This window comes from Mya arenaria, chromosome 11 (genome assembly GCF_026914265.1).
Source record: "Mya arenaria isolate MELC-2E11 chromosome 11, ASM2691426v1".
NCBI classification, from domain to species: Eukaryota; Metazoa; Mollusca; class Bivalvia; order Myida; family Myidae; genus Mya; species Mya arenaria.
Genome location: NC_069132.1, coordinates 21,188 through 46,613, shown reverse-complemented (window position 1 = coordinate 46,613; position 25,426 = coordinate 21,188). Strand labels below are relative to the sequence as shown.

The following is a 25,426-nucleotide window of genomic DNA, read 5'->3' as shown; positions in this document are numbered from 1 at the left end:
GATCAACAATGACTTTAAGCATGCTCAAAACGAGCCACATTGTTTTTACCGGAAGCCGCCATTTTGATTGAATTTATTGAAACCCCATTCGGAACTCCTCGGCCATTTTTTCAAAAACAACCTCGGATGTATGCCGGTACATCTGTTGAAGTAGTCCGTATTTTTTTGAATAAAAGCATTAATTAAATGTAGTGTTTAAGAGTTGTATTCATTGCTCTCAGTTTAAATTGATTGCCAGTGAAGTGTATTATTGCAAACATAATTACGATTCCCAAGAGTTAAGTCATAAATTTTAACTACTAAATAAGATTACTACGCGATCTATTTGCAGCGGACTTAAACGTACCACTTTTTAAGTATGTAAACCGTCCATATACATCCGAGGTTGTTTTTGAAAAAATGGCCGAGGAGTTCCGAATGATTGAAACCCATGCTAAACCGATCGAGATACAGTATAAAAACACTACGCATCGGTAACTTCCCTGTACAAAAACACGAAAACTAGCGTAGAAAAATTATACTTGATTATTTTTAGCCTTTTAATAAATTATTACCTGAAAAAAATCTGCTTGGCTATCAAAATGGAGGTGCGGGCGCACAAAAAAAATAAAAATATTTTTTTACGTTTTCCAAAAAATAGGAGCGGTAAATCCGAGGAACGAAATATCAATTTGGTGTGGCCTAACCCGAACATAAATAACCCTAACAATTACCCACTATAACACAGCCCTAGCCTAACCCGCAAAGGAAACATACATTTCGAGAGAAATATAAAAACATTGAGGGCTTAAAGTAGTCGTTTAGGAAACATGAAAAATTTGACAATTGACATAAATGCACAAAACAGAAGAAGCACTACAAAAATAGTGAAGGAAGCTTTGAAGCTTGTACCATGTCCCTGACTCAACAGTTTGCTATTAACACCATTTTAAATTTTACTTAGCTTGGTGATGTAAGGACTTTGTTTTGCATACCGAGGGTGTGGTTCTGTTTGTACGAATATGAGGCCTGCGCCGTGTGGACAGCGATCATTCCAAGGAAGGCGATGAACGAGAGAGTGTGCGCAGCGAATTTTACCCACGGGTATTTGAGCGGCTTCAGCACCTAGTAAGGTAAGGGTAAGACTTATTTTACATTACAATGTCGGACAAGTAGCATTGTATAGCGTCAGACATAGTATGATAGTTTACATATAGTTCAAGGAACCAGTTACAGTTCCTGTGTAATAACCAAGACTAATCGTTGACAAAGCTCAAACGAATTATGAATAATGCTTTGGGTTAATATTGCGAGAAATCAATCGGAATGAGACGGTGTGCACTGTAAGGGCATATTAAAAAAAGAAAACGTGCCGAGTTTGTGTAGACAGCTAACGTCGAAAATGGCTTAAATCTCACAATCGGCATAGCTTAGTTACATTGTTTTTTATATTTATGACCAGGGAAATTCACTCTTAGTATCGCATATGACCAAATTTATACACTGGTTATAAGAAAGAAACTCAGATGGATAGCTTATGTTGTGCGCCTTAATGATAATATTCTCTCTATATATATCACTGTTTTTATGTGTCAGTAAAGAACTGTTTATTCAATTTCTCACTGAGCGAACCATATTTGTAATGGCATAGACATGTTTGGTCGAAACGCGGATGAGAAATATCGCTTTAACACATGTTCAAAGTGACAATGCAAAATTGGATGGTCTGTTCTCAGCCTATTACAATATCTAACAGATCATAAATACTGTCATTATTATCGTAAACAATATTTCGTGACTTACTTTAATGCATGCATACAAAACGAAACACACACACTGACAGGGAAACAGTGCATGATAAAACCATTATTGAGTCTTTCATTCCCGGTAATCTAATGCCTGTATTGGCACATCATATATATACACGCCCTGGTTGGCAATGTATCTAAATCGTTGACTGATTGTTAGATAATGACGTTTTGTCTCGTATATTGTTTGTTTTTTCAGCATGTAAAACACAACATGATAATAAATATGAGGTGTAACGATAACGACACACATATTATATGATATATTAAATAAAATCATTTACATAAACATACATCACCAATTAAAAAGAAACCCACATGTTTTTTTTATTCTGTGAGAAAGCAGTTTCACATTAGGTAGATCATTTACTATTTCACACACATATTTATCACGGATAATACAAATAGCATCTAAACTGTATGGACAGGCCTTACTTACATGTATGTATCAATTCACATGCATAAGCTTATCTCTATCAGTAAATGTCTGAGTTACCGCCTTGGAACAGTCACTACAGCAGAAGTTTATTGGGGCTTAATTCTTGTTCATGATACCAAAACAAAACAGTAAGAATGAACTACATAGTTTCATGCACATGCCTTCATTGCAGGTATAAATTAATTTGCACATATATATTGCACATGTACGTACTATAATCAGGTGTAAAAAGTAAAACAATCACGACTAAAAACTATTTCGTAATACTAGATAGATCCAGAACAAATACAAATCTTAATACATGTATAAAGTTCTTAAAATACATACTAATCATATGTATAAAAGGGTTAGAAGTTACTGCCCAATGCATCTTTATCAAAACAATGTTTCATCACTAAAGCAACACATTTCAGCATCATTGGCACTTTTACTGACGTGGAGCGCTTCTGGTTGGATGATACCTTCGTTTTGTATCTGAGAGAAGCGGTTATTAAGATATTGATAGGCATGGTTTGCTGTCATGTTTAAATCATTGTATGTTTTTTTTCTGTTTTGCCAAAATACTATTTTTATAATAAAAAAGTTCATTGAATTTGCTGTTCCATAATATTATGTTTGAACAACTTTTTTTTTGAAAATCGCGTAAAAGTAGCAGTCAACTTCTGTAGCGCAATTGAGAAACTGGCGGTATCTTTAATAACTTCGTAAAAGATCAGACAGACAGACAGACAGACAGTTTATTGACTTGCACAAAGTACATCGTCACAACACATACATATTATAATACAATTTGTCAACGTGTATGGGCCATGATAATAAACAATAATAAATACACATTATAACATACAAATATGTAGAAAAAAAAGAAAATGAATAATAAATGAGAAGGTGAACATGGTTTATAAATGAAATTAAGTATTGACATTTAATAAGCTTGATCTTATTTTAAGAGATTCTTAACAAAGATACAAAGTTTTATAAGTTCCGTTCTGTTAGTTGAATTTATTAACTGGATATATTTAAATACTGACGGCTTTACAAAATAGTATTTCTTTCCTTCTAAGAGCATCAAAATGAGAACAGATGCATATTAAGTGAAATTCATCTTCGATATCCAAAGAATTACAGCATTGACAATATCTTTCAGCTCTAGGTATGTTATTTCTGGCATATCTACCAGTTTGAATACGAAGCGGATGAACAGATAGACGTAATCGACTAAAGTAAAATCTTAAATTTCCTGGTAAAATATCTAAGTAAGTTTCATGTGCAAAACATGATTTAACTGTTCTATATATATCCAATACGCTACAATTTTCAACTGTTCTGAACCAATCTTGTTTGAAAGTATCGTATAATCTACACTTGAAAGCTTCAATAAACACAGCTACATCAATATTTAGAACATTATCAAAGACGTGGCTAAAGCCAAAATCATTTAACATTTTTTAACATTATAAACCCAATTGCGACAACCTTTAGCGCAATTATACACAGCTCGGTTATATACTGTTTTGATGATAATATTGTCAGTGGTAACAATCTTGAACCAATATTTTATTATATGAATGTATCTATACAAATACAAAGGGTATCTGCCTATTTCCCCATAAACACATGCATTGCAAGTATTAGTTCTAACTCTCAATAGTCTTTTACAAAATTTTAAGTGAATTCTCTCTATTTCTTTAGATTTAGTAAATCCCCAGACCTCTGCTGAGTAATTTAATATGGAGCCAACAAAGGCGTCAAAAAGTTGACACATAATCTTGGGTTTAAAATCAAAATCATTACACTTATGAAATAAAACATTCATTCCCTTAAGTGCTTTTCCAATCAAATGTTCCTGGTTCAAACTAAAATTACCAGTATAATTAAATACAACACCTAAATAATTAAAATCGTTAACCACTTGTATATCCTGACCATTATAAGTCCATCGTTCGTTAGGCAAAAGCCCGCCTCTTTTTCGAAAAACCATAATTTTTGTTTTATCAGTATTTACCTTTAATCTCCATCCATTACAATAACTTGATAAAGTATTTAATTGAATATGAATATCTTCAGGAGATTTGCCTACAATGGCCATGTCATCAGCAAATAATAACAATATTAAAATAATATCATCTAAGTGCAGACCAGAGTTAACATCATTCTGTAAATACAACTCTAGATCATCTACAAATAAAGAAAATAATAAAGGAGACATAACTTCTCCTTGGCGTAAGCCAACAGCGTAAGAAAAGAAATCAGAATATGAAGACATTGATTTTACACAAGATTTGACTTTTTTGTACATATCGCGAACAATTATAAGTATTTTCCCTTGTATTCCACATTTGTACATCTTTAATCATAGTGCATTTCTATAAATAGTATAAAAACACTTCATATCGACAAAAATAACGTATAATCTTTTTTTCTCAAACAAATAATTCTGAATTAATGAATAAAGTATAAAAATGGCATCCGTTGTAGATCGCCCTTTTCGAAATCCGAATTGAGCATCCGACATAATGTTATGTTATGTCACATAATTTATCTATACGTTTATTAATGACAGAAGTAAATATTTTTGATAAACAACTAACTAATGTTATTCCCCTATAGTTATTAACATCCGATTCAGAACCTTTTTTGTGCAGGGGGATAATAATACCTTCCGTCCATTGCTCTGGGAAAAAACCCGAATATAATATATTGTTAAACAGGTCACAAATATGCGATGATAAAATGACTACGGTTTCAATAAAGTATTCATTTAGTAAAAAGTCATTCCCAAATGCTTTACATCTTTTCAATGATTTAACAGCAACTTTAATTTCTTCAACAGAAATAGTTTCATCAAGTTCTGGGAAAACTGTATTTGGTTGATTAAAATCAAATTGTTCATTAAAATCCTCCGCTTCTAAGTTATGATTAAAATCATTGTTACTTATATTTTCAAAGTATTTATGGAATTCGTCAAGAGGAATTTTATTGGATATGTTGGAACTTTTTGTTTTAAAATGCTTCCAAAAATCTCTAGGTTTACATTTTCTCAGATTTTCGATGTCATTCATTCTTTTTCTATAATCAACAATCAACTTTTTTTTTGAAAATCGCGTAAAATTAGCAGTCAACTTCTGTAGCGCAATTGAGAAACTGGCGGTATCTTTAATAACTTCGTAAAAGATCATGAAGAGTTTTCGTGTTGGTTCAAACCGCGGAATTTCTCCATCGACTGATAGAGAATAAAGTAAATAAGGTCGGATGTAAACTGATACCTTATGCACATTTGTTATGGTTTACCCCAGTGCAGCATGGCCTTTCGAAATACTGTGAAAATGAGAAAAGGAAATGCGGATGGTTGATGTTTATAACAATTAAAACTTAGACACTGTGATTGACTAGGTTTCTTCCACACTTTGTCTGTGACTATATTGGCATAAATTTATAATAATTGATTAGTTATTACTACTATAAGTTGTAAACATCTAAAATTATATGGTCTTCAACATGTTTAAATAATAATGACACAGCACAACACTGTTATAATTATTATCATAAGTAGTAGTATCGAATTAAGTAATGATTACATATTTTCTTTGTAGTTTTTAGTGGTCTACATACTATTTCGTTAAGAACGCACTTACTCAGCCAGCAACTGTTTGTGCTTCGATTTCAAACTAAAATTTCCTATCTTACTATGCTAACTCGAGCATGCATTAACTGCACATTGCATATACACTTAAATGATATTTATAATATTTCATTTATAACTTTCTGAAGCTGCAAACTATTTCACGTTTGTATATGCATGACCCCTCCAGTTTACTCAACATAATTGATATAATAAAAACTACAGGGACAAGCCCAGCAGTCAAACATTGAAAAAAAACTCCTTTATTGAAGCAGTTAAAAACAAATGTACATAAAAATATCAAACTAAGTCTTGTATATACAATAATGATATAAACATCTGTTGTTCACCATCAGGACCGATTCTGTAACCAAAGAAAATTTCTTTGGCAGGAGTGTACCAAGTTTTAGTTGAATATCTTGAACTGTTTCTAGTTATGGCCTAGGTCGAAGATTTGGAAGAACGACGCCTAACCCGACAGCGACACCAAGGCTATCCTAATACCACCATGTTTTTCGTAAACCAGATAAACTTAGAACGATGTAGTTTAAACTGGAGTAAAACTTCCTCCAAGATGCCAGACAAGCTACATGTATAACTATTTAAAAGCTTAAATGTCCTGGTAAGAAACATACTTCACTTCCGACAGCTTCAGTGTATGTACAGATTGAAAGCCGAATAAACCCGATTGAGAAGTCATGTAAAATGCACATGATATATTGTAATACATAAATTCAAGAGAAAAAGATTTTGAAATGATACTTTCAGGCACTATTAACTGCCAAAACCAACAAACGACAAACATGATAACAGACATAAATCTGTTATTATCAAACAACAACAACGCAAATTCTACGCCCATTCGGAACTACATGTACTGACATGACCTTTAGCTTAATTGACTCGACGCAGACACACTATTGAATGATTGCGTGACATGTACACATTTTAAAGTGACCTAGAAACGTCCCTATGTAACCAAAGTACTTAGAAGACCTTCATCTCCTTAATAATTTTGTAAACACAGACATTTTAGATTACACGCATATTGGAAATATTAGTTGGGGACTGGTAATACAATTATGCTCACTTTAACTGAATGGCATTTTGGTTGAATTATTCATTAACTGACTTTTTAAATTTGTCTCCAGGGATGGAGCCTATTTTTTTATGTTAGACAATATATGAACTTGTTCACGTCTTTTACTATGTAACAGTAAGATAGTTCTCATTAAAATAATAAAATAAATAAATGGCCCTTAGTTAAAATTGCTAAACCGGAGCTGATCTATACAAAAATATGACTGCCAGGTGCGCACAAGTTGTCCCTTTCAGATAGGTAAGGCACTATAAAATCCGCCCCCCCCCCCAATACAATGCCGATAGTCATTATTCAAAGTTATTTGAAAGACATGATCGGAAGTAGACCATTTATCAACTTTGCTAGAGCGAACCTTTGCAAACAACTTCCAGTAATTCATTGGATGACCTTGAACTTCTGATCTGCTTTATCATTCATCCAAATCTATTAAATTAAGAGCATGTGTAAAGCTTTCCCAACAATTTTCAGTCTTTCATTGGATGAGCTTGGCGTTTACCGTTTAACATTCTTTCTTATTTTTTGCAGCCATAGCGATAAAATTCGAGCATGTAAACAGTTTTACAAACCAATGTAAACTTAGTCCTTTATTTATGTTTACCATGACTTTTGACCTTATTTCTTACATTTTAAGCCACAGCATTGAATACGGAAAGGTCCTTACCTTAATGTTGGCGTTAGGAGCAATGATGTAGAGGATGACACACAAACAGCGCCCTTAGGTCCTTACCTTAATGTTGGCGTTAGGAGCAATGATGTAGAGGATGACACACAAGCAGCGCCCTTAGGCCCTTACCTTAATGTTGGCGTTTGGAGCAATGATGTAGAGGATGACACACAAGCAGCGCCCTTAGGCCCTTACCTTAATGTTGGCGTTTGGAGCAATGATGTAGAGGATGACACACAAACAGCGCCCTTAGGTCCTTACCTTAATGTTGGCGTTAGGAGCAATGATGTAGAGGATGACACACAAGCAGCGCCCTTAGGTCCTTACCTTAATGTTGGCGTTAGGAGCAATGATGTAGAGGATGACACACAAGCAGCGCCCTTAGGCCCTTACCTTAATGTTGGCGTTAGGAGCAATGATGTAGAGGATGACACACAAACAGTGCCATTAGGCCCTTACCTTAATGTTGGCGTTAGGAGCAATGATGTAGAGGATGACACACAAGCAGCGCCCTTAGGTCCTTACCTTAATGTTGGCGTTAGGAGCAATGATGTAGAGGATGACACACAAACAGCGCCCTTAGGCCCTTACCTTAATGTTGGCGTTAGGAGCAATGATGTAGAGGATGACCAGGAAGGGATAGGCGAGCGAGAAGGCGGAGATGAGAGCGAAACGTTTAAAGAAGCCAGCTTTTTTAAAGCCGTCTACGCCCTCGAACCAGCTCTTGTCCAGACGCTGTTGGCAGCTTGGGTGGGAAACAAACTGCAATAAACAAAACAAATATTACTTTGTTGTTTCTGCATTTATGGTTAATTTCCAGCTCAAGATACATAGCCAGAACTGAATAAATAAGGCCAATAATAATAATTTCTTAGTTCCACTATCATATCCCAAAAATAGGGTATGTATGTAGATAGGCATGACTTTTTTGAGAAGCTTGTTTTTGTTCCAAACACCAGGACCTATATCAGGGTATATCACAATTGTAGAACATTTTTTATATATTAAATGGTCAAATTGTAACATGTTCGCTCAAACCTATCTAGGCAATTACAAAATAAACACATACTGATCAAAATGCAAAAAAGTGTAGGGTCGGGAGAACAAGAATTGGGTCAGTCGGATAAGTGGAAAGGAAGAATGATATTTTAGTATGTATTCACTTACCTTACAGCCCATAAGTAATACATATTTCAAACAGTAATATAGAGAATAAAACATTTCCTGTACGCAAAATAAAACTTATCTTATACATATACCAGACAAATAGATATTTTCCAACGATTAATGTCATTCGTTGAAAGAAGTTCAGTGAATTTCATAATATTTGGGCGACGCCAATAATATCGGTTTCCGTAATTCATGATATATAAGACTTTCTAAGAGAAATTGTAATACGTCCTCCAGAGTGTTAAGTTGGAATTTTCTTTTATTTATTCGAATTATGTGTGGTTTATTGTCACAGATCTTTTTCAAATCCATGGGAAGATACCGTAAGCCTTGATAGTGCGTTAGAATCTCTCAACTCATCATTCATTTTTGCATAAATATCTCTCTCGCTCTTTGTTCGAAAATAAATAATGTCTTGATTTAGCCAAATGTCGTTAAACCCCATTGATTCTAGCATAAGTTTTACTTAATATGCCCAATTGAAGTGACCAATATTGTTTTACATATCTGATATCATGGAACTATATAAAAGTGTTATGTATGTTCTGTCAGTCGACATTGTCAGTCTTAACCAGTATCTGATGATAGACGTCATTCGATAAACATAGAGACGGGTTCTTCCGAAATCTCCATAAATAAAGTTGTTTTGTGTTAATAGTTTTACTTTAAGTAAGTTTCAAAGAAATGAAGATGTATTTTTAGCGAGTCTGCCCTTAAGAATCCCCATACATCTGACCCACAATTGAGAATATGTAATATAAATATATCGAAAAATTAAACGATGTGGCTTAATTTGAAGTAAGAATTTTCGATATACATGTATATTTCTTTAATTTGAAAATAGCTTTGAGAGCTTGACCTCCTACTGCTTCCAATGTTTTTTTTTAAATGTACCGCCCGTAGAAAATGCTATATCTAAATATATGAATTTGTTAGCAACATCAATTTCATAATCGCAATATTATTTCGTAATCTTCCGCCTTTTCTTTTTTAAAAATCTTTGCATGTATCCTCGCATTCATTTTCGAACCATTTATTATTATTTATGAATGGACGACTTGTTCCGATGACCTGTTTTTTTCTTAAAAAGAGGGTCGCATTTGCTACCAAATTCTTCGTAAAACATATTTAAGTTTTCTTTTTGGCTTTCAGTATTTGTTGTTCTTAACTGATTGGTTGTTAATGTATCTAACTTTAATATGAAAGCTACATTTCCCAGAGCAGATTGGAAATTGTCAATTTTGTCATTGTCCCATCTATATAAATATTCAATATTTCGGTTTGCATTATTAACCTTCCCCGTTCATTAACAGTGTCGCGATGGTTTGTTATTTAGCCCTCTTAGTAATGAAAATAATATTGCAAAATGGTCACTCATAATGATTGGATCATGTATATTGAAAGACGATATAATTATGTAGGATTAAAGTTCCCAATACCCTTATCAATACCCATATTACCATTTATTATTCGTAAACCTGTTATTTTACAAAAGTTAATTAATAATCTACCGTTTTCGTTTATTATTGAGTCTTGTGTATTTCTAGCTAAAAATCATCTTCCATATAATCATCCGGCATTAGATTGATGGTTTGTAAAATTTATTCCTGTACAACTCATTTAGTTTTTCTACCCTACTATTCAATTCTCCTAAGATCATATAATTTAGATTTTCACAATCATTATCAAAATCAATAATGTCATTAACAATATTATCAAATAAATCAGTTTGTGCAATACCTTCGTGATTACTATTTGTTGGTACTTTGTAACAAAGACATACACATAGATCATCGTTTAAACCCACTAAGTGGGATTCGGGTTTTAACCATATCATAGAATTATTCACAGTGTTAACTAATGAGACATGTTTATGAATAGCATTCGAAATATATACAATAAGGCCACCACTATCACGGACTGCTCTTGAGAGTTTCAGTGTCCTGTGAAGAGTGTTATGCGAAACACCTTCCACATCGTAATCATGAAGTTCATTCGACCATGTTTCGGTTAGTAAAATGATAATATGATCATTAAAAATTGTTGTTAATTCGTCAGTATGCAATTTGTTATACCTACGACCAACAAGTCTTTGCACATATAATAAACACAATTTTATGTCACTTTTCTCCATGCATCCCTAATCCTTGGCTGGTTTCCTCGTGGTTTATTTTAGCTGCCTACCTATATGCTCCCCGTGGTAATGTTTTTATCCAAGAACCGTCAGAGGACATTTTGCCATCTGATGTAAGCACTTTTGTTCATGAAATTATTTATCGACATGAATCAATTCCACTCAATTCCAGATATTAAAAGATTCAGAAGATGCACAGTGAGTAAGGACGGTCACGATACACTGCTGGCATGTCAACCTCATTTTACTTATGACATGGTAAACATTTACACCCAATTTAGGCGTCACGGCGGAGTCATTGGCCATGAAACACCCAATGTAAACGGACATAATTTAATAAAGTATAACCAACAAACAAACACAACTTCGATTTAATGAATATGAGTATGCTACATATAATTTCATTATATGTATAATTACATTGAAAAAGTTGCATTTCCTTTGTAAATGTTTGTATTCCCCTGACCGATACGGCCACCTGTATGTAATTATACTTTGACAGTGAAGTATGATTTCATTTTGGGAAACGCGCCAAATAGTTGCCTTCTGACGTCAAATAAGAAATGAAGGCACTGATTTTGTTTTTTATCCTAGCACTGTGTGCGTCTAGTTCTTTTTGAAAGTGAAAAGAGAGCAGTTTAATTACATTTTGTTTATTTCAGAGTTTGACTTTCAAACAATGACCTTTTTCATGTTATAATACACCGTTACTTTTTAAATAAATCAACTTTGTAAACATGAAATAAATAGAGCTGTAGCAAAATATAAAACTTAAAATAAAATGGCTATTTCTCGTACCAATTAGATGCATTTGTGAGTATGGACTGAATTCTCATTGACAAACGCAGTGTATTCGATAAACAAGTAGCATCTTTTGTGTCTTATATTTTTTATTCATCTTTAAAGGTTTAGATCGTGACATTTTTTTTTATTAATTTTACAGCGTTATCTGATAGATCATGGAAGGAGATTAGATTTATTTCGAGAAACTATTTTGCCTTTCATGACAACACCATGGTGACAGGCATTTAATAAGAAATGAAAAAGTAATGCAAATACCAAGAGAATACTCGACAGAATATTATGTCTTTCGCTTAATATTTTTTAATTGGCATTCATCCGGGAAAAACCAACAACATGTATCTCTTCAAAATATACTCTAACCACTACTTGTTCTACTACCACTACGACCACTACAACCACAATCACTACCACCACCGCCACTACCAATACCAATACTAACCTACAACTTCAATAACTACAAATACAACGAACTACTACTACTACTACTACTACTACTGCTGCTGCTGCTGCTGCTGCTGCTGCTGCTGCTGCTGCTGCTGCTACTACTACTACTACTACTACTACTACTACTACTACTACTACTACTACTACTAATACTACCACTACTACTACTACTACTACTACTACTACTACTACTACTACTACTACTACTACTACTACTACTACTACTACTACTACTACTACTACTACTACTACTACTTCTTCGACGACGACGACCTCTACGCCCACTTCTACTACTACGACCACTACGACAACTTCAACCACTGCAACCACCATCACCACCACCGCCACTACCAATATTCATATACAACTTCCATAACTACAACAATGACTATTACTACCGCACTACTTCAACCACTAACACAAACTACTACTACTACTACTACTACTACTACTACTACTACTACTACTACTACTCGCTATTTCATATCTCCCTTTAGCTGTAACGTGTTATACATGCCATTCAGTATTTAAAACTTGAACACAATTGTCAAATTAACCTTATCATTTTCGATAAGTTTTATACCGTAGTTTTTTATGGTCAGCAAGATACACATTTGACGGCGTTTTCGTCTAAGTAAAGTACCAAACTATCCGGTAAGATGGTGCGTACGATTGTGATAAGAATAATGCTGTATAACTTGGATCACACTCGCTGTAAAGTAAAAACGTCTAGTACCTTTTTCTCTTTATACTGCACTGCAAGTTTGAGCCTCGCGAGAGTGCTGTAGCGGTCCTCGCTGGGTTTGCCAGTCTTGTTGAGGACGAGTTCCAGTTCGTCCTGAGTCCGCACTCGGTCTAGTAATTTGACAACGTACTCACTCAGCTGTCGAGTCAGCTCTTTATACTCTTGCTGGAACAATGGAAAAAAGCATTTGGTGATGAACTGAAATGGGCGTGTAGTGTTCAGATGCAGAGGTGATCAGACAGTGGACTAGGTTACGTACTAGCAAGATCGTTTGAATACTGTTTTCAAAAGCGAGGCAAACATTCAATACATGATTTGCTACTAATGTGTCAGCGACCAATTAAGGTTTTTTGTTTTTCAATATTGGATTTTACAATGCAATGCTTATTTCAACTTTGGAATACTTTGAAACACTTCTCCGCCTTGGAAAGTTGTGTGAGTTCCCTGGAGAGTTGAAAGGCTGTAAGTATTGGATCCTTGCTGGACAGCGAGATGTACGCGTCACTCGCCATACCTTTGTATGCATTCAGACGGTGTTTAGCAGCCCGTAGCTGGTCAAACTTTCGTTTGTTCACGCATTCCTATACAAAATACACAAAATAAGTCGATGTTTATTCGCAAAGATCTCCTCATTTCCCAGAATACTGTCATAAGTGCACAATAAGTGTATTAAGATTATCCTTCGAAATAAGTTAGGTAGCGGACAACTACGAGAGAAAATAGTGTATTGCAATGTATATTGTTTGAAATAAAATTTCTTTATCCTGCTGGTGCACAAGTCAGTTTGACATGATCTAAGCACTTAGCTTTGTTAGTCGATGTAAGACGAGACTATGTGGTGTACCTGACATAGACAGCTGAACTTGTGTGGACTCCTGATCCGTTCCCCACGCAGTAGCAGCAGCTGTACAATTTCGTACTGATTCTTCTGTGCTGCAAGGATGAGAGGCGTGATATCGGGGGAAAATTGGGAGTCCTCGAACTGTGTCTTGAAGAAGTGATCGTCATCTCCGAATTTCTTTCTGTTTACATATTACGATAAAAGCATTTGATTTCAATTATAAGAAAAGTTTTTGTAGACTGTAGATTGTAGAATGCATTGTATGGAGAACGAAACATTTTAATTGGAATAGAAAAAGTTAAAATACAAACTCAAACGCACATTGAGAGCTAGGTGTACTTAAAAATACTTTCGGCTTTATATTTGCTTTGGGACAGGGTAATACTTGACGCTTGACGTACCTGTCCTTCCAAATCTCATAATATCTTTTATGCTTCAGGATGCTTTCAGCTATCTGTACGTGGCCGGCGCTGATGGCCTGCAGAACCGCCTCATTAACGTGCTGGCGACTTGAGCGCTCCAACAAAATCTCAACTACCTTGAATTGGATTTCGATTATCAGGTACATTGAATATAGAACATGTATTTGCCAGATTCGATTTAAATGCGTTTATACAGTTTTCTTTCTATGAATTGATAGTATATATTAAAAAAGGAACTTATTGACCATGCGTTGTTAATTCTACTTGCACTCAATGGAATATACTGTAAGGAATTAAAGCTGCAATCACACAGGCTTACTGATTTGGCTTTTTTTGGAATGAACCAAGTTTTGCGCACATATTTGCAAACTAGTAAAATGAGGCTGCTGACAAAAGATCAGATCGCAGATTTTTATATTTCTGCCAAAAAGGATGTTTTTTTGCTTAAAGCGTTAATAACGGTTTAAGAAAAATGCATAAAACATCATGTTTTGAACTAAACTATGAATATGTCCGATCTGATTTTTTGTCAGCAGTCTTATATGACTGGTTTTCATGCATTTTCATATATATAAATTGGCTCGTTCCAAGGTAAAAACAAATTAAAAAAAGTTCTCAAAACGTTCAATCTGTGAGAGTGCAGTTTTAGCAAACCGGAATTATATGAATATTGAAATACCTGTAATAAATATTGATATGTTAAAGTTTGTTGGATTCGTTACAAATGGACCAGGTGGTCAACGTTTGGCCATGTCTATTAAGGGAGTTTGAAGCACAAATCACTAAGTAAGGTCGATGGATTAGACAAGAATGTATATATCGACTGATATCACATTAACATGTACTGTACTATATCGATATGTAATAAAGCAGGTGTCCAGATATATAGTACATGACTTGTACATATCAAGGCATAGCATTCATTATAATGAGGCCACGGTAAGGTCATTAGGTTGCACATGTTACCTACAGTGCAGTATCTGGTTTCATCTTGAACGAATCGAAGAATGGTTTCATTAGCTATTTGTCAATTTTTTTTTAGATATCCACTAATACGTGTTTTGTAACAAGACAAGTGATGCCCTTTTCCTATGCCTGGTAAAGGCTAGATATGAGCTTTTATTTGTTAGTTTAGATAATTTCGCGGTTTAAACAAGTTTAGCTGTTAACAAAAGCTTAAATTGCGACTGCAAACCATAAGTTGATAATCTGTAAATGTTGAACAGCTAAAAAAGGTAATCGGTAGCAGTTCTGGGCACCTTCAAGCCCGTTATGAGTCGTATGATATTTATCTCACCAAAAAAGTAACGCGAATATTAACTAGATAGCTAAATAGTTATCGCGAAAATTAAGTGGTTAACTCGAAACAAATCGCGAACGTTAACAGATTATCGTACGGCAGTTATATGCCACACTAGATTTGTGTTGGCTACCTCAAGGTGTTCGTTCCGGACAGCAAGCCTGAGGGCGGTGCGGCCCAGCACATCGATACAGTCGGCGTTCAGGTCAGGGTTGTCGCCAATCAGACGCCGTACCGTCATGATGTCACCGAACTCTGCCGCGTGCAGAAACTCGTCCTCGACATCCACTTGCTAAGCACGGTAAAATAAATCGAAGTATCATTTAACATGTATTGTACTATCAGAGTGATGACAGCATATCACGTTTCAAAGGTGTGTTAATGGTCAAAGTATGAAGCTAAAAATAAATAAAAAACACGATTTCGTGATTAAAGACGCGCACTTTCGCATGAAATTGCCAGTACTCAAGCTGCACTCACACCGATTGAACGTTTTGACATTTTTTTTTATTTTTTGTCTTGGAATGAGCCATTTTTTTGAGAAAATCCATGGAAACCAGTTATATAAGACTGCTGACAAATAATTAGATCGCAGTTTTTTTTATATTTAAATTTCAAAAAATGATGTTTTATGCATTTTTCTTAAACCGTTCGTAACGGTTTAGACAATAAAACATAAAATTTCGAACGGAAATATGAAAATCTACGATCTGTTTTTGTCAGCAATCTTATTTAATATCATTGGTTTGCAGATTTTTTGAAAATTTGTTCTTTCTAAGACAAAAAATAAAAAAGTTGTAAAAATGGTATATCTGTGAGAGTGCAGCTTTAAGTAATGGTTAAAGACGATAAGCATGTAATTACATAGATAAATGGTCTGATGCAACGCAATTATTTTGTGTATGTAGATACTTACAATCTCTAAAATAAAATGAGTATACATTGTGATAAACTTTTGTGTAAAGCATGTTTTCAATATGTAATGAAATATTGATTTAAGCATAACATGCTTTTACTCTACATTCTAAATGTCAATTTGAAGAAAAATGCTATGTTCTAAAGGTACTTGTTTGGCCAGGAATCGGACACGAATGTGATGAATTGCAAAATAGTTAATCTTAGCTCGAGTATGGTATGACCAAGGATATGAAAGAAATACGGTTTGTAAGATATGATAAACAAAGAGGTTTATTGTTTGTTTCAGCGTAATATTTACTTTTAATGTTCACGAGATGAATTCTATTGCATTCTTACACTGATTTTTTTTTATTATACGCATAAAAACGAAATAAAAATACACCTTAATGTTGCTTTTCAGAAATTAAGAAACTTTTTCGAAATTGTATGCGAACGTAACTTAATTTCGGAAATGACGTCATTGAATTGGTGTCCCAGTCCTAAGGACGTTTGCGTTTTATTTGGAATTCAAAGCAGGCTTAAACTTTAAAACCGTGAAAATTATCAAATTATTATTTTAACAGTTTAAAACAATGTAATATCAATTAAATTACACTGAAATATCTCCATAAAACACGGGAAAGCATGTAATAAAAACATACCAATGTGTTTGCGTCGTCATCGTTACAGTCTAATCTTAAACATACCGTTTATTTGCTTAATGTACATCATAAGTATGAGATGACGTTTTTGTTTTTAAACAAAAAAATACTTCATCTGAAACAAAGGGTATTGGGCGTTATTAATCTCATTTGGTTACAATAGTTTAACTTACTGAATTCTTGAAATGTCCATACAAATGTTCCTCGTCGCGTGCGTAACTATGGCACTGAGTTTTATTCAATTCAAACATTTAAATTGTTCTTCCTTTTTAGAAATACTTATATCAATATGAATGTGTTTGGTGGATGTTTTTTTACAGAATGAACGCAGACCATGTTTGTTTTATATATTCTATGCACATGAGACGAAATATAACGTCGTCTGACACATTGCTCTCATATTCAGCTATTACTTAGTAGTATACCAAGGTTAGGGATCCTATTGCATGAAAGGTACAAGTGTTATAACATTATTTCTATCCCTGACGGTTCCCTTGAGTGCTATTAAATATCATGTTACATGGTCAGGGTGTAACCCGCTTAATATCGAATGTATGTAATTGTCCTTCATTTTCTCCACCCTTCTCAATAATAAGGTACGCTGAATACATATCCTTAGGAGCCCTGCCATTGGCTAGGCAAAACATCTGCCTTCAGGTACACTATATTGTCCATGTATGAACGAGAACTTTCTGCACTTGTCCGCAAACAGAGTAACTGATATGCCTCCATAGATTTAAAGCTTTCATCTCTGACTTGGAATACTAACTAGAGCTTTCCACAAAGTAGTAATATATATCTGGATATGTTAGCTTGGGTCAATGTTTCACTTCATCCTCCCAAATACTTGCATTTATGTTGTTATGTTCAAGTAAAGTTCCTGTCCCAACAGATAATTTATCCAAATATACTGCTAAATCACTGGAGGATAGTTTCCTTGCATAATCTGATAAATCCACTTGTTTAAATAACTCGAAATCATTGATGTTTGCCATTACGTTCTACCATGTAAACTAAACCATTGAACTATATTGTACTAAATAATGTATTAACCTGGAGGGGCTTATCAGCAATGTATTGCCCCCACTAGTACACGTGGTCAGTTAACGAAATGCAGCATCTTTTTAGGTTATCTGAAATCCTTCATTAAAACCCAATTGTGCGTACAAGTTACTGTCAAACTATGTTGAGAGTATGTGTACCAAACCCACCTGAGTATCAAGTACTCCTTAAATAGCTCCTGAATACTGTCCACCACTGAGGTGGGAGTATGGATTTGGCGTACAAATGAGTCAAGTGGATGTGTGAGTGTGGCGTACCAATTAGACGGCTGGTTCAGTAAGGCATAACAATAAGGTGGATGTGAGAGTGTCGCGGGCCAATGAGGTGGATGTGAGAGTGTCGCGTGTCAATGAGCTGGGTGTGTGGGTGTGGCGTACTAATAAGGCGGCTGTTTGAGAAAGGCATAACAATAAGGTGGACGTGAGAGTGTCGCGGGCCAATGAGGTGGGTGTGGCGTACCAACGAGGTAGATATGTGAGTGTTGTGTTCCAATACGTTGGTGTGTGGGTGTGGCATACGGACGAGGTATGTCTTTGAGTTTGGCGTACCAATGAGGTGTATGTGTGTGAGTTTGGCGTACCAATGAGGTGTATGTGTGAGAGTTTAGCGTACCAAATATGTGTATGTGTGTGAGTTTGGCGTACCAATGAGTTGTATGTGTGTGAGTTTGACGTATCAATGAGGTGGATGTGTGTGAGTTTGGCGTACCAATGAGGTGGATGTGTGTGAGTTTGGCGTACCAATGAGTTGTATGTGTGAGTGTGGCGTACCAATGAGGTGGAAGTGTGAGAGTGGCGCACTAATAAGGTGTATGTGTGAGTGTGCCGTACCAATAAGGTGAATGTGTGTGTGTTTGGCGTATCAATGAGGTGGATGTGTGAGTGTGGCGTACCAATGAGGTGTATGTGTGAGTGTGCCGTACCAATAAGGTGAATGTGTGTGTGTTTGGCGTATCAATGAGGTGGATGTTTGAGTGTGGCGTACCAAAGAGGTGTATGTGTGAGTGTGGCGTACCAACGAGGTGGATGTGTGAGTTTGGCGCATCAATGAGGTGGATGTGTGAGTGTGGCGTACCAATGAGGTGGATGTGTGAGTGTTGCGTACCAATGAGGTGGATGTGTGAGTGTGGAGTACCAATGAGGTGTATGTGTGTGAGTGTGGCGTATCAATGAGGTGGATGTGTGTGAGTGTGGCGTACCAATGAGGTGGATGTAAGAGTTTGGCGTACCAATGAGGAAGATGTGTGAGTGTGGCGTACCATTGAGGTGTATGTGTGTGAGTGTGGCGTATCAATGAGGTGTATGTGTGTGAGTGTGGCGTATCAATGAGGTGGATGTGAGAGTTTGGCGTACCAATGAGGTGGATGTGAGAGTTTGGCGTACCAATGAGGTGGATGTGTGTGAGTGTGGCGTACCAATGAGGTGGATGTGTGTGAGTGTGGCGTATCAATGAGGTGTATGTGTGTGAGAGTTGCGTATCAATGAGGTGGATGTGTGTGAGTGTGGCGTACCAATGAGGTGGATGTGAGAGTTTGGCGTACAAATGAGGCGGATGTGTGATTGTGGCGTACCAATGAGGTGGATGTGAGAGTTTGGCGTACCAATGAGGTGGATGTGTGAGTGTGGCGTACCAATGAGGTGAATGTGTGAGTGTGGCTTACCAATGAGGTGGATGTGTGAATGTGGCTTACCAATGAGGTGGATGGGAGAGTTTGTGTGGCGTACCAATGAGGTGGATGTGAGAGTTTGGCGTACCAATGAGATGGATGTGTGAGTGTGGCGTATCAATGTGGTGTATGTGTGTGAGTGTGGCGTATCAATGAGGTGGATGTGTGTGAGGGTGGCGTACCAATGAGGTGTATGTGTGAGTGTTGCGTACCAATGAGTTGTATGTGTGAGTGTGGCGTACCAATGAGGTGGATGTGTGAGTTTGGCGCACTACTGAGGTGTATGTGTGAGTGTGGCGTACCAATAAGGTGAATGTGTGTGTGTTTGGCGTATCAATGAGGTGGATGTGTGAGTGTGGCGTACCAATGAGGTGTATATGTGAGTTTGGCGTACCAATGAGGTGGATGTGTGTGAGTGTGGGGTATCAATGAGGTGTATGTGTGAGTGTGCCGTACCAATAAGGTGAATGTGTGTGTGTTTGGCTTATCAATGAGGTGGATATGTGAGTGTTGCGTACCAATGAGGTGTATGTGTGAGTTTGGCGTACCAATAAGGTGAATATGTGTGTGTTTGGCGTATCAATGAGGTGGATGTGCGAGAATGGCGTACCAATGAGGTGTATGTGTGAGTTTGGCGTACCAATGAGGTGTATGTGGGAGTGTGCCGTACCAATAAGGTGAATGTGTGTGTTTGGCGTATCAATGAGATGGATGTTTGAGTGTGGCGTACCAAAGAGGTGTATGTGTGAGTGTGCCGTACCAATAAGGTGAATGTGTGTGTGTTTGGCGTATCAATGAGGTGAATGTGTGAGTGTGGCGTACCAATGAGGTGGATGTGTGTGAGTGTGGCGTACCAATAAGGTGAATGTGTGTGTGTTTGGCGTACCAATGAGGTGGATGTGTGAGTGTGGCGTACCAATGAGGTGGGTGTGTGTGAGTGTGGCGTATCAATGAGGGGTATGTGTGTGAGTGTGGCGTATCAATTAGGTGGATTGTGTGAGTGTGGCGTACCAATAAGGTGGATGTGAGAGTTTGGCGTACAAATGAGGTGGATGTGTGAGAGTGGCGTACCAATGAGGTGGATGTGAGAGTTTGGCGTAATTATGATATTACAATAGATGAATTTCATTAACATTAACTACTAAAATATACCTTCAAAACAGAACAAAATAACCCTTAAAAGACGTGATATCGAGGAGATTATTGATGTTTGTAGTAAATAAAATAAACTACTCCTCATGACGCTAGTAAACATCATCTTACGCGCTTTTTGGTGAAATGCACAAAAATGCGCTTTTCTATGTATTTCTTCACAAAAATGTAATTTAAGGTATGATAGAAAAAATACATGTGTGTCCGTTCCGGATAGAAGAATCCGACCCTCGGGCACGCTAAGTAGCCGGTAACTCGGCGAGCCTCGCTACCTCGCAACACAGGCCCTCGGGTCAGATTTTTAATCAGGAATTAAATGTTCGACTATTGGGCTCGTCCCTGTAGTTTCATTGCATTATGTTCCGATCATTTCAAAAACGGAAGTTAACAAATATTTTCCTTACCTTTGTTAATGTTGCGGGAACCTGTGAACGAATGTTACAACAACAGTTATATAAGGTTATTATAGTCGTTTGTGTCAAATAAGGGAGTACTCTTTACAACATCTATATCTGTATAACCACGAAATACTGCACCATGGTAGAGTCCGTACTGCTCGCTCGAGTGGACAAAAGCGACTTCCGGGAGTTCGACCGACGCCACATCTTTGTCTTCGCTGCCGAGGACATGCTCTGCCACAAAAAATAAAAGCATACACATACGTGATGTTTTATTGACGAGTGTATCATACGACTGTTTTTCAAAGCATATTAGTCTAGGTAGAATTCATCGAAATAAATTTCGAAACAAATCGTCATTCCGGACAAAGTTTATTTGAAAATACATTTTCATTCGAATATTTCGATTCAAACATTATCAAATGTATTTTAATCATTTTACGCTGTGGATGGTCAGTAAGACGTCGCTAACTCACGTAGAGTTTACTATTCTATCCGTGACACTTTTTCTGAAATTAATTATTTAACTGGTAGTTTTAAGAATTTTTTTTTATTATAAACGCGTACTTTGATGTTTCTTGATATGGTTCACCCCTGAGATGCAACACTGCGCCTTTTTTCTCAGTTTTTCTTTTTCATCGACGGAATACTTTTATTGAACAATGATTGGAGTTTGATATTTAATTTCAAAATTGCGTTGCATCTAGAATTGCAAACACGCACCATAGTAAGATGATAAATGCAGATATTCACCTTTAAAGGAACTCGCTCATGTTTTAGACCAAACATTTTACCGGTATTTTATTATTATTCTAATCCTTGACTGAAATTGCGTAAAAATAAAATAAAAGGATAACGCAGAAATCTGTTTTGTTGACGGAATCGAACTAAAAAAAGGTAAACTAATATGATATCGTCTCGGTCACAGGGACTTATACCTATCATATTCTGGAAATTTTATTAAAATAATTGAAAGCATTACGTGATAATATCAATCAATCAATCACGCTACATCCTTTTCATGGGTTGCGTAAGTAACAGTTTTGAAGTCATGGACTTTAAAGACAACGTATGAGCATATATTAACATTTGTTGAATGATTCCAACTGACAGTATCTTAGTTTTAACGCTCCTGATAATTTGACACACGTTAGTTTGTATTTTAAACAAAATCGTAAAAAGTGCATTTTCCAAACCGTGAACTAGTGCCTTTAATAGTACACGTCTTTGCTCTTTCTTAGGACCAAATAATGCGTCGGAAGGAATGTGTCACTTAAAAGGTTTCAGTTGTGTTTGACAAATAATTATATTGAAATTAGTGTTACTATTTCATGAATAAAATAACGTTTGAAATACATTCATACTTGTATAAATCCCGGTACATAATCCTGTTTAATACATTCCTTGATGTAACAGAGTATCCGACGATACCAATAATTAAAGAAAACAAAATAATTGATAATAATGTACATTTATTAGAAACTGATTAAACACTGATGGTTCACACTAACCTCCAGCTCTGCGATAGCCTCTTGTTTTTTGACGTTGGAGTATGGCATTTTCTTGAAGGTCTCCAAACCACCTATTTACACCATATCCGCTCTCTCTTTCCCTGTCATCATATGAGAACTACTTCAACCAATAATGTGTATATAATATCTGCGTTAAGGTCTCCTAGAAAACACCAATAATTTTTCTCAACGTGTTTCCAAGTCCTTTTTATGTATTAGAAAATAATTGTTTCCCAGATATCACTGTTGCTATATTACAGCATCATCAAATTTCATACCGTGCTGAGGTTTCTTCTCCTTTTGATATGGATTACTATCGTAAAGTTTTGTTTACGTTATGGGTAAGTAGTATTGGTTTTCCAAGCAATTTCAGAGGCACATGATATTTCTTCCAGCTGAATATGTTCGCTAAGGCCTTTCCTTGTTGTAAACTTGTTAAGCGTCCGCGTTCGCCTTGGTTTTGAGATTTATGAGCAAAAAAACATTTGAAATATTTTCGATGTTCGATGATTTGAGAACGATAATGTTAGTTGATCCCATAACGATATACTTATTCAAACGATTTACTAAATACCGCTATCAATAAGACGATTGACACCAATGAATTGCAAGATGCGCAAGTCTCAAGTAAACACTGAAAACTTCGATTCAGGTCGATTTTATTTCTTTTCTTTTTTTGGAAAGTTTTTTTTCTACAATAGCTAAAGCTATTTAAGGGTCATTATTAACACAGTTAGCTGTTCAGTTAAAACGTCTGCAGAAAGAGTAGATGCCTGTTGGCTGTTTGTTTATTGTGGAAAACCTAGGCACTCGGCGCGACCCATTTTCCCATCCCAACCCCCCTTAAATCGTCCAAGTTAACCTTTCAAAAAAAAAAACCCTGCCATCACTTAAACCAAATCAAGTTTGCTTCACAAGGAGGAGGACAAGTCAAAGGTTACGCCATTAAGCTACGCACACTCTAACGTCAAATCCTGAACCCACGTCTGCAAGGTTTAGTAAAAAAGAAATATGTTCAAATAGATAAATGGCGATCAATTTGTGAACAAGGTCTTGAAGAGTGTATGAGAAAGCAGTATGAACTTCAAATATGCACATTGTTTCCACAGTCATTTGATAGATATGAGCTCCTGCTTTGGTGTCATATAACATGAACTATATTTAGTGGCATTTAACCTAAACAAATATTTTCCTAAGATTTATCAAAGGGGTCACTCCTACCAACAATCTAGCATAAAAAACTATGCATAACAGCAGCTTGAAAATGTCAAAATCTCGAAAGGTCTAAATTGGCTAAAGTCGGACATATTCGATTTGATCGAAAAGTTTTGAGTACAAAAAATATGCCAAGAACGCAAACGCAAACGAAAGTTGCAACAAAAACATGTATTCCAAAATTTTTCAGTACAGTCTCCGGTCCACTGATCAACACATTCGTTTGGAGGGAATGTACTCCGTTAGGAGTAAGGTTCCCCTTTAGGCCAGAGTTTTTTTTATTTTTTTGTTTTTCGGGAGCGCGGTTCCTAAATATTGCAAAACCCAAAGAAGAAAAAGATTCAAATTCCTAACTTTATTTTTATTTTTTCGCCGCCCGTTTCTTCGATCTCCGATAGAAAATAAAATTTAGTGTTTTTTTTTTTATCCTATTGCTAATTTCACAACAACAAAAATTATCGCGCACAAAAGATGGCGAAAGCCGGCGCTTTTGGTATGACGTCACCATTGCGTCATATGTACTTCCGTTGTGTGGAAAATTCTCAATAGAAAAATAATGTTTCAATGACTGATAGACATGTTTTCACATGCTCAATACACTGTAAATCAAAAATATCATTATTCCTGAAACTTTTATACCTTGAGTTTCTATTATTGCTTGATTTATCATTTAGAATAGAGACTTAAGCATAAACTGCTGCCCTATAGTTGAAAGGTCATTTTGGTAGAACTGTCATGGCGGACTGTGCAATTTTTAGAGTTTGTTTTTCAAGTGGAGATATTTTTCTTAGGAATAACTTGACCCACCTTTTAAATTGGCTTAAAAGGTAATTTAAAGCTTGTACTTTAAGAATATATATGTTTATCATAGTCTGCATTCGCTCGAAATGCCTTTAAATGTTGTCTAAAAATAATCATTTCACATTGAATTATAGAGAAAATGACAATGGTGGTGTGTAACCTTCTTGCTTATGATGTTAACTGAAATATGTTTCATTGTTTTGTGATATCACATGAATATTATATGCCATGATGAAAATAAAACTTGAAAGTTATACCAACATATCGCATACCAGTTTAATGGGCATTGGCTCCTCTTTTCATGTCACTCATTTTAAAATGGATTGTTTGTATGTTGATTAAGAAACTAAAACAAATTGACTCTACGGTGAAGTCTGGTAAGTTGAGTTACATACCTTGTTTCTTTTCTTGTATATCAATGACATTAAATTTCTTCAGATGTGTTGTTTATCTCAATGTATGTACCCAAAATGATATTAATCAACATTTTAGACACAAACAATGTGCCAGATGCATTATGTTTTGCCAGGGCCTAAAAATTGTTTGGTTAGGGTTACATCCTTTTCAAAAGTAGGTAAGGTAGGTAGG

The 25,426-nt window shown here is 35.8% G+C and overlaps 1 protein-coding gene across 1 annotated transcript in view; it reads right to left on the bottom strand.

Moving 5' to 3' along the window:
- LOC128207727 (short transient receptor potential channel 7-like) overlaps positions 1-22,870 on the bottom strand; it is a 40,133-nt gene extending 17,263 nt beyond the window's left edge. The window contains exons 1-9 of the mRNA XM_052910838.1: positions 22,823-22,870; positions 21,450-21,545; positions 15,608-15,766; positions 14,154-14,290; positions 13,756-13,933; positions 13,316-13,492; positions 12,903-13,076; positions 8,206-8,376; positions 975-1,104 (exon numbers count right to left, since the gene is read on the bottom strand). Coding sequence (XP_052766798.1) covers positions 975-1,104; positions 8,206-8,376; positions 12,903-13,076; positions 13,316-13,492; positions 13,756-13,933; positions 14,154-14,290; positions 15,608-15,766; positions 21,450-21,545; positions 22,823-22,870 — 1,270 coding nt within the window. The remainder of the gene's footprint in view (positions 1-974; positions 1,105-8,205; positions 8,377-12,902; positions 13,077-13,315; positions 13,493-13,755; positions 13,934-14,153; positions 14,291-15,607; positions 15,767-21,449; positions 21,546-22,822) is intronic.
- Between the last annotated feature and the right edge of the window lie 2,556 nt (positions 22,871-25,426).